General features: G+C 45.0%; 1 protein-coding gene across 2 annotated transcripts in view; it reads right to left on the reverse strand.

The window, feature by feature from the left end:
* Positions 1 to 1,923: 1,923 nt before the first annotated feature.
* The window catches only part of Ropn1 (rhophilin associated tail protein 1), a 29,292-nt gene continuing 17,437 nt past the window's right edge, over positions 1,924 to 13,778 (reverse strand). For both annotated transcript variants that reach the window (NM_001025628.1, XM_006248431.5), the window contains exons 3-6: positions 11,860 to 11,977; positions 10,602 to 10,763; positions 3,954 to 4,129; positions 1,924 to 2,119 (exon numbers count right to left, since the gene is read on the reverse strand). In NM_001025628.1, the coding sequence (NP_001020799.1) occupies positions 2,053 to 2,119; positions 3,954 to 4,129; positions 10,602 to 10,763; positions 11,860 to 11,977 (523 nt within the window). In that variant the 3' untranslated portion in view covers positions 1,924 to 2,052. The remainder of the gene's footprint in view (positions 2,120 to 3,953; positions 4,130 to 10,601; positions 10,764 to 11,859; positions 11,978 to 13,778) is intronic.

Genomic DNA, 13,778 nt, shown 5'->3' on the forward strand with positions numbered 1-13,778 from the left:
CTCCACCCACTATTTGGCTGTACACGCTTTTTTTTTTTTTAAAGAGCAACAATGTAACAATGATGTCACTTTGTCTACTGCTAAACGCAGTGCAGTCAGTAACTTCCCACCTGTACACTAATCCACACACTTTAACGGGTGACATTTCAGTCTTAGTCCTCGGTCGTGCTCAAGGCTAGCGAGACTCAGTTTCTGCTTTTCCAAGTCCCTACGTTAATGGACGGAACAGGGACTTGAGTTTTGCTCAGGAAGGCAAGCAGGCTTAGTTACATCCTACTGTCTCCCCATCCCCTGCAAGTATAGAAAAGAGCATTTCTGCTCTAGGAGAAACTAAGGGTCCATAAGGACTTCGCACAACAATCTTCCTTTACCTCAAACACTAACAGATACATTTCTCCCTAATTTCCGGAGACATATATATGGATACAAGCTAACATGGCTCACGTGATCTTGACAGTAGTCAAGAGGCTAAGGAAATAAATCAGTGAGTGAAGCCCCTGCCCTGGGAGCAAGAGAATCTTGAGTTCAGATCCTCTACTCTGGTTTATTAAAGCAAGCAAACAACGGACACCAATTTGGGACAGATGAGGAGACTGGAGGTGAGTCTGAAAGGAACAGGGGGATGAATATGATCAAAATACACTGTATGAAATTCTCTAATTAGTAAAAATATTTTATCTTTTAAAAGGCTGGCCACAGTTCTGGGACGGGGGTTGGGGGATGGGGTGGGCGAAGAGGGGTTAGAGGTTGTGCAGAAACAAGCAGGTATTTGGAGATCCCAGCACTCAGGAAGCAGAGGCAGGAGGTTCTGTGTAAGTTCAAACTAGTGCAGTCTACAGAGTATTTCAGGTGGGGTCAGTAAGACAAAGTGAGACCCTAAATTAAAACAGAAAAGGGGAAAGAGCAGACACACAGCAAATAAAGAGCTGGAGAGAGATTGAGGAAGATACCATTGGGATATCCTCTGGCCTACAGGCATGCAAACACATACACACACACAGGCACACAAAACACACACACACACACACACACACACACACACACACACACACACACACAAATAATCACAGCCTATTCATTTTCTATTTCCTTCAATAAAGAAAATCCCTGGGGCTGGAGAGATGGCTCAGCGGCTAAGAGCACTGACTGCTCTTCCAGAGGTCCTGAGTTCAAATCCCAGCAACCACATGGTGGCTCACAACCATCTATGATGATGTCTGATGCCCTCTTCTGGTGTTTGAAGACAGCTATAGCATACTTACATATAATAAATAAATAAATCTTAAAAAAAAAAAAGAAAATCCCTTAAGAGTGTGTCAGGACGACTTGCTCTCTATAGGGAGGGGATGTTCATTGAAGGGTCATACCACATACATAATGTTTCACGAGAATCTGTTGATATATTAATTTCTGAAACATCCTATTAGTCCTTCTCAGGTTTCCTTTAAGTGACTTACATTCATACCCTAGTATTATCCTGGAGCTTTCTAAGGGAAAAACTCACATACGATTTAGCTACAAATGCCTGGAAGCCCCCTTAGTCTCCTCCTAGGATTGCCCAGTTTAAAAAAATCAACTAATCAACCATGCGAACTTTTGTTGTTTATCTGAGAGTCAAATTCGGTTTGGTGTTTGGACTTCTATCTGGCAACTTATACCTCGATAGAGGTCGACAGTAAATGAGTGATCGGATACACAGTGAGAATGGGGCCGACAATCGGAGTGGCGAATGAGTAAAGGCCCGAGGGCCGTGATAGGGGTGTAACTTACACCCAGTCATCACCAAGCATCGTCACCTGCCAGTTGGCAATCTGCCTTTTAAATCCAGTCTGGCTTTGACTCCAGATGTGTGTTTATTGGCCAGCCACTTTTGTACCTTGTGCCAGTGTCTTGTCCCAACAGTTTAAATATGACTTCCACATGTTCCTGGCTAATTGTTTATTAGTTGTACCAGTCATAAAAGAAAATTGACTTTAGATGGTGCATGAAGTTCAGCTATTCTGAAGTACAGCCACCTCTGTATCTTCCTTTAAAACTGCCAAAATTGTGCTTTTATTCCAGCCGAACCCTTGGATTTTGAGTAAAGTCATTCACCTTGATTAAGCCATCAGGACCAATTCTGTTCGGAAAGACAGATATCTGGAATTAGTTTGTTTAGCAATCAATTTAAAATATACATTGTATGTATGTATGAATGTATGTATGAATGTATGTATGTATGTATGTATGTATGTATGTATGATGTGTATGTATCACACCAAGTTAATTTCACTCCTATCCCAAAGAACCTTTTTTTTTTCTTTTCTTTTCTTTTTTTCGGAGCTGGGGACCGAACCCAGGGCCTTGCGCTTGCTAGGCAAGTGCTCTACCACTGAGCTAAATCCCCAACCCCCCCCCCCTTTTTTTTAAATTATAGTGAGTGAATGGTGTAGGTGTGCAGGTAGGTCAGAGGACAACTTTGTGGAGATGGTTCTCTCCATCTTTCCTGGTGGTTTGAATGAGAATGGCCCCCATAGACTCGTATTTTAGTATTCAGGTCACAGTTGGTAGAACTGAAGGTCTGGCCTTGTTGATAGAAGTGCATCACTGAGGGGAGAGCTTTACTGCTTCAAAGAGCCCATGCCATTTCCAGTGTCTAGTGCTCTCTCTCTCTCTCTCTCTCTCTCTCTCTCTCTCTCTCTCTCTCTCTCTGCCTGACTCTTATGGAGCTGATGTAAGTTCCAGTGACATGCCTGAGGCCATAGTCTCCTGACAAGATGGTCACGGACTCTAACCTCTGGAACTTTAAGGACGACCTCAACAAACTCTTCTGTAAGCTGCCTTGGACGTGGGTTCCCTTCATAGCAATAGAAAAGTCACTACAACACTTGGGGTCTAAGATCAAACTCAGGTCACCAGGCTTGACCAGCAAGCACCTTTACTGGTAGATCCATCTTGCTGGCCCCTTTTCTTGACTCTTGACTACCCAGTCTCCTGCATCCAACCCCTTCTTGTTCCGCCTCCCTCCCCTCTTCCTCCTTGGCTTTCTTCTCGGTCTTCCTCTGCCTCCACCTCTTCTTCCTCTGTAATTTAAGCTAGCCCAGGGGCACCTGGCAGGTTTATTCAGACAAATTCCTAGGCCTTATCCCTAGAACGTCTTACTCTACATAAATTCACAGGGGAAGCCTTGGATCCTGCATTTCCAACATGTTCTCAGGTGCTGTTCCTAACTATGAAACTCCAAAGCCCCACAAGGATCACTCTCCAGTACTGTTCCTTCCTTTCCTCAAATCGGTATTTCGTGTTCCTCAGAAACAATTTGCAGATATGCCTTGATTTATGAGGGAGACCAAGTCCTTGACTCTCCATTGGAAATGGAAAATACCACGTTGAGGGGCTGAAGAGATGGCTCTGAGTGTGTGGGGGTGTTCAGGGTGTATAGTGCTCTTGCAGAGAATCTGAGCTCAGTTCCTAACGCCCATGCTGGTTGGCTCATAACCACCTGTAACCCCAGCTTCAGGGGATCTGACGTCTTTGGCTTCCAAGAGCACCTGCACTTGTAAATACATTGTCCACCTCATCATTAAAAAATAACAATACATCTTTAAATTTAAAAACTTTTTAAAGAAAATATCATGTCAACATAATTGGGCCACACCAGCTCAACCACACAGTACACTATAGAGTTTTGCTTCCCTAGTGATAAAGAGTCTTGTTGGGAGCTTTGTCTTGCAGCATCTGTCAGCATCAGGGGAGGTTACTATATTGCAAACATTGCTAGCGAGGATGTTCTATCAATGTTTAAAAGATTGAAATTTAGTTTCTACTGAATCCAAATGCTTTTGCATCATTTTAAAATTAAAAGCTGTAGATGAAGCTATCATCTGACAGGGACTGTCAGCAGCAGCCTCCCTCCGGACCACCTAGATCCACAGCCCAGTGCACTGTTCCTTCCCATCTGAGAGGTTACTCACACTTCCTGTTCAATGTAGTTTAACATCCTGGTAACGTGGGATGAAGAGATTTCCCCATCCACTTCAGCGATATACGTGTACAGAAACTGGAAGGTGCTGAAAGGGATCCGGGGTGGTCCTCCATCATGGTCACAGGATAAAACTTCACACACTATCTTGAGAGTTTTGGCAATGGTCTAGAAAACCATAAGACAGAAGGAGGAGAAAGTCACTCTTCCAGGCTAGATCCCTCAGATCCATTTAGACTGGAGAAAGAAAACAAAACTATCACTTAGGTGAGATGGTGTGAGGATGGCCCAAGAGCCTAGAGAGCTTAACATGTATCAGTCAATTTATTCTAAATATACTGGCCAATAAATGTCTTACCTATTTCTTCCTGGAGGAAATTCAATTTGTAGGCTGCTAAATATGTTAAGGTGTTTGTTAAGTTTAATTAGAGTAACCTCTTCAAAGGAGAATTGGTTCTTCACCCTACAAAATCAGCACCATCTTGGACCAGTAGGATAGCTCAGTGAGAAAAGGTGTTGGGCATGAGCCCCATGCCCTTAGTTTAATTCTCTGGAACCACAGGTTGAAAGGGTTAGGGAATTAACAAGCCTTCCCAATGAGAGATCACTCAGAGGACGTCATAGCACAAATATAGTCCTGGCTAATGCACAGAAAGGAGCTCCCAGAAATCTCCATCAGCTTCCCTAGTTTCATGGCCCTGAGTTACATTGTGAGTAATTAAACATGTTGCACGTTTTAGTTATTTTGAAAGAATGGGGGAGATTTACAATGTAAAATGTTACTCAAGACAAAGAGGCTGCTTTTCCCAGGTGTCTGTTAGCCAGGGTCACTCTGCCTGCCTGGTACAGGCATGCTTTCCCTAACAAGAGAACTGGAGCACTCCTTTAACTAACTCTGTTCTGTACAACTTAGTATTTCCCAAGCAAGTCTAGTAGAGCCCTCATTTTTTCCTATATTAAAAGAAGAGAATCAATTCCTTCAAACTGTTCTCTGACTCTGCCCATGTACATACACATGCATAGTAAGTAAATGAAAAAAAAGAGAAAATTAGAAATGTTTCTTATTGTCTTCCGATCTTGCCTTCTAAAATTTGGAGGTAATTCATCTACATATATTATTATATCTAATATATATTAGCTATATATTATACCACACCCCCCCCCCAAAAAAAAGATGTCTGGGGCAAAGCCATAGCAGGCGGGAAGAGTTAAGAGAAATGTACGTCTCTGGACTGGAAGTCCCATAAGATAAAAATGTTTCTTCATGGGGAACAACATAAGTAAAATCATCTAAAATATATCACTCTTCTGGTAAGTTCTTATTGTCAACTTCATACAACCTAGAGCTACCTGGAAGGGGAAACCTCATTAGAAACATTGTCTTGATCAGATTGGCCTGTGGGCATGTCTATCTTTATAACTAACTGATGAAGGCCCACTGCGGGTGGCACCATCCTTAGGTGGGGAGGCCCTGGACTATATAAGAAAGCTATTGGCAAAAGCTATGGAGTGAGCAGCAGTCCCCCATGGTTTATTCTTTTTTTTTTTTAAAGATTTATTTATTTATTATATATAAGTACACTGTAGCTGTCTTCAGACACACCAGAAGAGGACATCGGATCTCTTTACAGATGGTTGTGAGCCACCATGTGGTTGCTGGGAATTGAACTCATGACCTCTGGAAGAGCAGTCGGGTGCTCTTAACCGCTGAGCCACCTCTCCAGCGCCCCCAATGGTTTATTCTTGAGCGCCTGCCTTTACTTCCCTCAATGACAGACCGTGACATGAAGTATAAGGTGACATAGATCTTTTCCTCCCCAATTTGACGATAGTCAGAGTTTTATCACAGCATCAGAAAAAAAATGACTTATTTTTTGTACACACACACACACACACACACACGCACGCACACACACACACACACAGCACAGATCTTGCTGGCTTGCTAAAACTGCCAATGTAAAGATTTATATACATCCTCCAGGAATCAGTCAAGAACTAGTCCTGAGTAGAGCTAAGTGTCCTAGGGTAATTAAGCAGCTGCTATATGTCCTCTTACGACTGGCCAGGGAGGTCCCCTTCGTTGGCAACTTTGTGGATGTTCAGCTGTCATCACCTCCTTGAATATGACGACTGTCTGCATGGTCCTTATTTTACTGTAAGGGCTAAGAGGATGTGAGTAAATTTGCCTCATCTTCCTAGAGCCCGTTTTACTGAACGGCAGTGATTTTAAATGTCTTTTGACCTAATGGATGGCTATTCATTTTGAATTAATATTTAAATTTTATTTCCATTTAAAAAACATTTTATGAAATAGGATCTTCGATGTACAATTGTTTAAATTGTTTGGATATATATCAAAATATAATATAAATTTTGAGGTTTGTGCCTTTGTAACAGTTTTCTGGAGCTCCAGGAAAATAAACATTATAAAAATGTGTGTGTGGGTGCGTGTGTGTGTGTGTGTGTGTGTGTGTGTGTGTGTGTGCGTGTGCATGCGTGTTGTTAGGAGGGGAAGGCCTAAGTGTGTGACAAGATCAACACAGGAGTGGTTTGGAGGATGTTTGCAAGCGTGAGTGTGTGTGCTTAGTTCCCTAATTCTGCCCGTAGCATTTCCTACTTCTCTAAAGTAATTCTATCCTCCTTCTTCATTATGCTATCCTATTCTTATTAGGGTGCTGTTAGAGGATAATTAGGGTGCTGTTAAAGGATGAACTATCCTCCCTTCAATTTCTTATGTTGAAGTCCTGAGAGACCAGATCTTTTGGTTTCAGACACCATCTTTGAGAACCTGACCTAAGGTTGAACTCCAGTTAATTAACAATCCGCACCTAGCAGCAGTTTCCAGGTTACTCCCCAACAGATCTGCACCTCCAGGTTGCAAGTCTGTCCCTGGCACTTCACTTCCTAACAACCACCAATCAAGAGAAAAGCAGAAGTTAAGTTTACGGTTTGGCTCCCAGCACCAGCCAATTAGGTTAAAGGCCATAGTGCCCCCCACCCCCCACCCACAAGACAACCCCCTTGCTTGTCTGCTTTTCTCTATAAATGCTTGCCTAAAACTAGGCTTGTGGCTCTGCCTTCCTGTCCTGCTGTCAGGGTTGACAGGTAGCCCTAGCTTGTAATAAAGAGACCCTAATGCGATTACATCGGAATCTGCCCCTTGGTGGTTTTTTGGAGTTCCTGAAAACTTACTGGCACCACAGTCCTAAATCCTAGAATCTGAGACCTTGACTGGAAAGACTTAATAGGAATGAACGAAATGGTACATGCCTGCAATTGAAGCTCTCAAGAGGTTGAGGCAGGAGGATGGACAGTGCAAGGCCATCCTGTCACAAAACCAAACCAAATCAAAATGTCACTCAGCAGCAATGGTAAAAAGCTAATTAAGCTGCAATGAAATGATTAGGACGGACCTTAATTCAGCATGCCTGGTGTGCAGAGTATGGCAAGGAGATCTGAGCTGTGCGGACTCAGGCTGACACAGAAGGAAGCTCCTCATATATCAGCAAAGGAGGCCTCAAATCTGGCCTCCAGAACTGTTAGACAATACCGTTTTGTTCTGTGGACCACCTCGCCTGTCGTAAGTTGATAGCACAGTCCTTGCAGGCCGTGAACTGCGTTTGACCTTAAACGTTTAGTGATTATTCATCTGAGCCTTTAGATTTTAACATCCTAGGAAATAATACTTAGAAAAATTATTTTATTTCATTTTGGCTATGGTCTGTGTATCTGGGTGTCTGTGCAAATGAGATTGGAAGAATCTTCTAACAGGAGCAAAACCTGCTTTTCCAGATGGTCAAAGACCATAGCTTGCTTGCAAAGGACTGGTCTACAAGGTCATATGGGTTAAATGGAACTCGAGCCCTCAACATGGCGATACCTCGACTCTCTGAGTTTGCTTGGGCTTCGATAATAATTCGTCTTAGACTCAGAGATTCAATACAAATCAGAAACCTATTGCTCATAGTTCTCAAGGTGAAGTTCCAGATCAAGGGCTGGCAATGGCCTGTTCCTCACAGATGGGATATCTCACGGTCTTCCCACATGGTGGGAGGAGCAAACAGCCTCTTTCAACCCCCATTTATAAGATTCTTTAGTGCCCATGCCTGAGGATTACTCTCTCATGGTGGAAGGTCCCACTCATGCTACCATCAGCTCGGGACTTAAGATTTCAATATATGAGTTCAGGTAATGCAAGCTGTCTGGTTGCAGCACTGCCCAGCCCCACAGTGAAGCTCCAGCATGATACAAGCGGGTGTAGGCATCGGTTCCTGTATCTGCCCGCACCTTTGCTTACCTCTGGGTAGTCTTTGACGGAAAGATGAGGGTAGAAGGTTTGGATGGAAGCAAATACATAGGATAGCTTGTTAGAGATGAAAGGACCTTATAGGAGACTTGATCCGACTTCCTCGTTTTAGAGGGGATGAGGTAAGAGGCAGCTCACTGCATGGCTTCCTCCCAGTTTGGAAGGCAGGCACATCAGACAAAGCCTGCCAGGTACATGATGTGCAAACAGAAAGGGAATTGGAATGTGGCTTTCCAAAGTCACTCCGGGCTACTGCGAGCTATGGGGACAAGATGATGATGACTCAGCCTTTTACACAGCGGTGAGAGGCTAGGAGTGGACCGAAGCCAGGGAGCAGAGAGGACAAGGTACAGAAAACACCAAGGGGTCAGCACCAGGGAGACCTGAGAGGAGCCAGCGGGAGCCTTATGATGCTTCGTCCTATCCAAGAGGTGCAGAAGCTTAAGCTACAAACAGCGAATGACAGGACAGCAGCATCCCAGTGAAGCCTACGGGTCCAGAGAACATCAGATTCCTCCATCTCAGCCTTCTCCTAAAACAGTCAGATGCTACATTTGGGGGGAAAAAGAGCAAGGTGAAACCCAGAGGCGGGGTTTCCGTGGAGGGCCTTTCCTTTGCTCTAAGATCGGATCAAACCTACTTATTTCCCTACTCTATCTTTTGAAGGTGAGGTAGATCAAAGTCAGAATTAACTAGAGATTAAATTACAAGATCCCCCCCTCCCCAGAGTAACTATAGATTAAATTACAGGATGCACCCCCATACACACAGAGAAAGAGAGAGAGAGAGAGAGAGAGAGAGAGACAGAGAGAGAGAGAGGGGAAAAGGGAGGGGGAGGGGGAGGGGGAGGGGAAGGAAGGGAAAGGTGGAGAGAGGGAAAGGGGGAGAGTCTCAGAGTATCTGTTAATAATAAAGTGTGCAGAGTTGTAAATATTTTTCTTTTGTGATTTCTCACTATCCTTAAGGATCCCTCCCCCTCCCCCACCCCCACCCCCATCCCCCACCTACGACACACATCAGTCCTGGCTGACAGCTCATTCGCCTGTTATATTTGCCTCTTCTCCTTGGAGAATGTTTTTATGAAAGAATGGGGAAAAAAAAATCACAAACAGTCTCTCCTTTCCTTTCCTCTGGAGAAATGATTATAATGCCAGTTGCAGGGGAAACCCACGGGAAATTTCGGATTATAATATTTCTTCTAAATTTACACAGAAACAAAAATGCCAAGTCCATGTTCCAAAGACATTTGAAAAGAAAGACCAAGATCGTGCTTTGGCTGCGCTGTGCGATACAAGTTACTTTTCCATCCCCGTTGGCTGAGCAGGGGCAATGAATTCCTTGTTGGCTTTTATGTAAATTCCAGGGCTTTAGTAATTAGTAATAATCTGCTTTCAAAAGGCACGGCTGACCCGTTTTCGTTCATTATTAGTGATTAAGATCGAGTCCACTCAGACACCTCAGTGTTAAATGCACATAAAAGTTAATTTCAGCATCCTGTCCTTCAAAGCAGGAAAATGGCTTTTCCAATTTTCAAACATGTCAAACTTGGAAAAGGCCTGAATTGGGATGAGCTTACTCTGTCCACGATGATGATTCTGGAAAGTCTCTCCTTCTCTTTCTGTTCCTTTAACATTGGTTTTTTTTTTTTTTTTGGTTCTTTTTTTTTCGGAGCTGGGGACCGAACCCAGGGCCTTGTGCTTCCTAGGTAAGCGCTCTACCACTGAGCTAAATCCCCAGCCCCTTAACATTGTTTTAAAACAATAATCTTGCTCTCCTTTTCTCTGAGACACATGTCCACTCCTGTTTACTGATGGTTTTCTCTAAGACCGAACACCCCTGGAACCTTCTCTACCAATATGGCTTCTAGGTGTATCTAAACCTCACCAATAAACAAGCCTTATTCTACAGCTTGAATTCATCAATGAAGTGGCAAAACAGAGTGAAAATTAATCCAAGGGCAATGGCTGAAAGCCACAAATAACCCAAAGCCACGGCCAGCTTTTGGCATAGCCCAATGCTAGCCATGCCTCCTTCTCCCAGTTCTTGCTGAGCCTGGAAATGACCTCCATTTAGGAATCGGGAGGAGGCCCAAAAGGCAGGGGTTTGATGGTTTGTTTTGCTTTGCTTTTATCATCTCTGGAGAGCTGAATGGGTACAGAGAGATGGCCCCTTCCAGGCCCAGAGGGAAATGATGGGACATTTTGAAGTTTGGTTTTGGTATCTTAAGAACTGGACAGGGGGCCTCTCCCCTCCCAGACCAGTCTCTGTCTGCCACTGAGCCTTCCACAGCTCTCTACCCTCTGGCCCACAATACAAAAGAAGCTCACTTACAACTCCAAGAGAGCTACAAGCAAGGGCTAAAAACTTCAGCCACTCGATCTCCTCTGTGAAGCGACCCACGTTCATCACACTGTTAAACAGGTCTGTGGGCAGATTCAACACCTTCCACATCTGGGCCAGCTCATCTGCGTGGATGATCAGTCTGCCACCAACCTTCGGGACAGGGAACACACAAAACACACATGAGGGCCACAAGCAAGACGCTCCTGGTTTTCCTAGCACAAGGAAGGGAACGGGGAGCTAGAGAGGCCAGAGAATCTTGGTTGACCGTTGTCTTTGTGGTGCCGTGGTGTAGTTTCATATTTTAAACTCCCAGTGTCAGAATTATGGGAGAGAGATTCAGGCATAGGGCCCATCTTATTTTCCTACGATGCCTTTATGGTTCTAGTCTTGTTCTTAGGTTGTCTGTAGAAGGCAGGTGGGACATCCGAGGCTGGCCAGAGACCTCTAATGGCAATGTCTCTCCTAGACTACACATAGGTCTCTGTATTGAATCTCATGTGTGTCCTTCCTGTCTCTACAAAAGTGACATTTGGCACCCTATGGCCGACCTATAGGGTTTAGATATGGGTATCTAACATTGTTAGGTCCCACGGCCTTGAGAGCTCTGCTGGGTTCACTCCACAGAAGACTTGGCAGTTAAAGAGTGAAGGGGAGTGATGGTTCCCCTTGGCTAAGGATGCAGTAAGGGTGTGGGTGCCCCATTAAGGTTCCAACATATTGCCAGGGCCTCTGAACCCAAGGTCAAGTGGGTTCCGAGTCGCCCAAGACTCCCCTATCCTGTATCCTAATGTAGGGCAGCATACTACTCCACTGTATCCCAGGATCTGGCCAAAGCACAGAGTTTCTCAAGCCAGTCCACCTTTTCCCATTCACAGGCAAACTCCCATGATGTGGGGAAGGTTTTCCCTGTAGGGCGTGTTGTTTTTACACCAGCCTGAGGTAGACCTCTCATGGTCTGGATCCATTAGCGTGATGTTGACACCCTTTAGGACAGGCAATATACATTGTACCCAGCCCCTGAATATTCTTTGAGATCTGGGGAGGGGGGAATCTGTGATGACCCCAGGACAGCCCAATGAGTCAGTCTCTTTCATAGTGATTCCTGCTTCTCTGAAGGAAAGACCCACTTTGCGGCCAGGACTTGATCAGCTCTGGGTGGGGGGCGGTGCTCATAGCCAGCTGCCTGGTGGGCACACGCTTGCCCCTGATCTAACCCGCTCGGTTTCCACAGCATCTCCATCCTTACCCGGGAGTGCAGGACCTTCAACAGCTCAGGTGTCAGTTCAGCCCAGTTGGACAGAGGGACTTGCTCAGATCTCTCTCTCACTGGAGGGATCTCTCCACGGGACATGGCCCCGAAATACCTGCGAGAGAAGGGACAGGGATAGAGGAGGGTCCCAGGCTCCAGTGGCCCCTGGATACTTTCTGAATTTGCTTTCCTTTTTCTTTTTTGAAAGGGAGTAGATAAAAGACAGTGTTTAGCCATGTTTAGTTTATTTGCAAGTGGGAAAAGTCTCTGATATTTCCACTTTAAGGAACGAAGAATGCTTAGGGTATAAAGAAGTGTTATTTCTCTCTGAGAATAATGAACAACCAACGGAACTTGGCACGTTAATTACCTGTGGCTTGTTCAGCCACACCCTGCCTCCACTTAGTGTTTTATCTTATAGACAGAGAGATCCTAGGACACGTATAGGATAGCTAGTCATGTGGGTTTGGAAGGTGTGAAGACTGTGATTGTATGTAGATAGGAGCAGATAGAATGTTCTTGGGGGAGTGAGGAAGCATTTCTGGCTTGAGGTAGGCAGGCCCGTGGGGGTGGGGAGGCTTCAGCAAGGGGAAGAAAGGCTGGCAAGGCCCTCCAGGAGGCACAGGAGGAGAGGCCTGCCAAGGAAGGGGCAGATATGATATGGTGCTGATGGAGCGGTCCTGTTCATTCTTCCCTCAGAATTTTCAGTTAGACAAGCCTGCTGTGAGCTACTGCCTTGTGGGGTGGACTCTGTTTGGGGGTGATGTGAAAGATAGGTCAAGTCCTATGTCAAGATTGGCATGATAAGGACAGAAGCCAGCAACCACTGGGAGTGGGCATGAGCAGTATGATGCCAGGGGTGTCTCCACCCAAAGCCTTGTTTCTCCTGAGTCACAGACTTCTGCCCCTTCACCATCGGGTAGTATTAAAACACAGGGTGTGTGGGGGGGGTCCTATAGAAGTCCATTTTAGGGCCAGTCTACAGGATAGCGCTAACTACTGCCCATTTCTGAGACACAAAGCAAGCAGAACTAAAGAGACAGGAATCACAACAGCAGCTTCCGGTCTGTGACTGGAGGTCCTCAGGAGGACCGGCTGCAGAAGTACTTTGACACTTTTGAGTTAGTACATGGGCAATCTCTGTAGACAGACCAGTGTTTGGGTGGGAGTGGGTACAATGGGGACAACCCCAGAGTGAGATGTGGTCTGACCTTATGGGGGGAGGGGATTGAAAATGGTGGGGACAGCAGTACTATTGCCACCTCCCCCATTATACAGAAGTGCCTGGGTGGATATGTGGCACTCTAAACAGCTTTGGAGTTGCTAGTGTAGTTGGTTAGAGAATGAAGCCACACCATGGACTCAGTCCTCTGAATCTTTGCATTCTCTGTGCCCGTGAATGATTCCATCACTGCAGCCTTACTGGTTCGGGCTGTCACAGAAGCTTGCTTCTGGACAAATCAGTATATGCCCCGCTGATGCCAGGGAGCTGGCTTCTTCTTCGATGGGACATAGGGAAGGACTTCCTTGCATGTTATGAACCAATTACCTATTTTATCTGGGAGATATTAGACGGCATTCCATCTGCTAAAACACTACCAGAGTGTAAGCCACAGAAAACGATCTGGTAAGTGCTTTTGATGTCTAAACCGGATAGAGAATGTTAAGTCATGCTTTTTTCCCCCACTGCAGTTGAAGTACAAACTGATCTTACACGGATGTCTAAAAAATTTATAGCACATCATACACTATGGAGCAAGGAGGTTACTATGGTGGAAAGTTTCCCTCCATAAATGTCAGGGACAATATCAAGAAATGTCATTTTTCTTTCGGTAATGCAACAGCACACGGACATTAAAATGCGGTTTTAAGCAATCATATGGCATAAAACAAAATCTGTCTGACTATGCCAAATG

Source organism: Rattus norvegicus, chromosome 11 (genome assembly GCF_036323735.1).
Source record: "Rattus norvegicus strain BN/NHsdMcwi chromosome 11, GRCr8, whole genome shotgun sequence".
Lineage (NCBI taxonomy): Eukaryota > Metazoa > Chordata > Mammalia > Rodentia > Muridae > Rattus > Rattus norvegicus.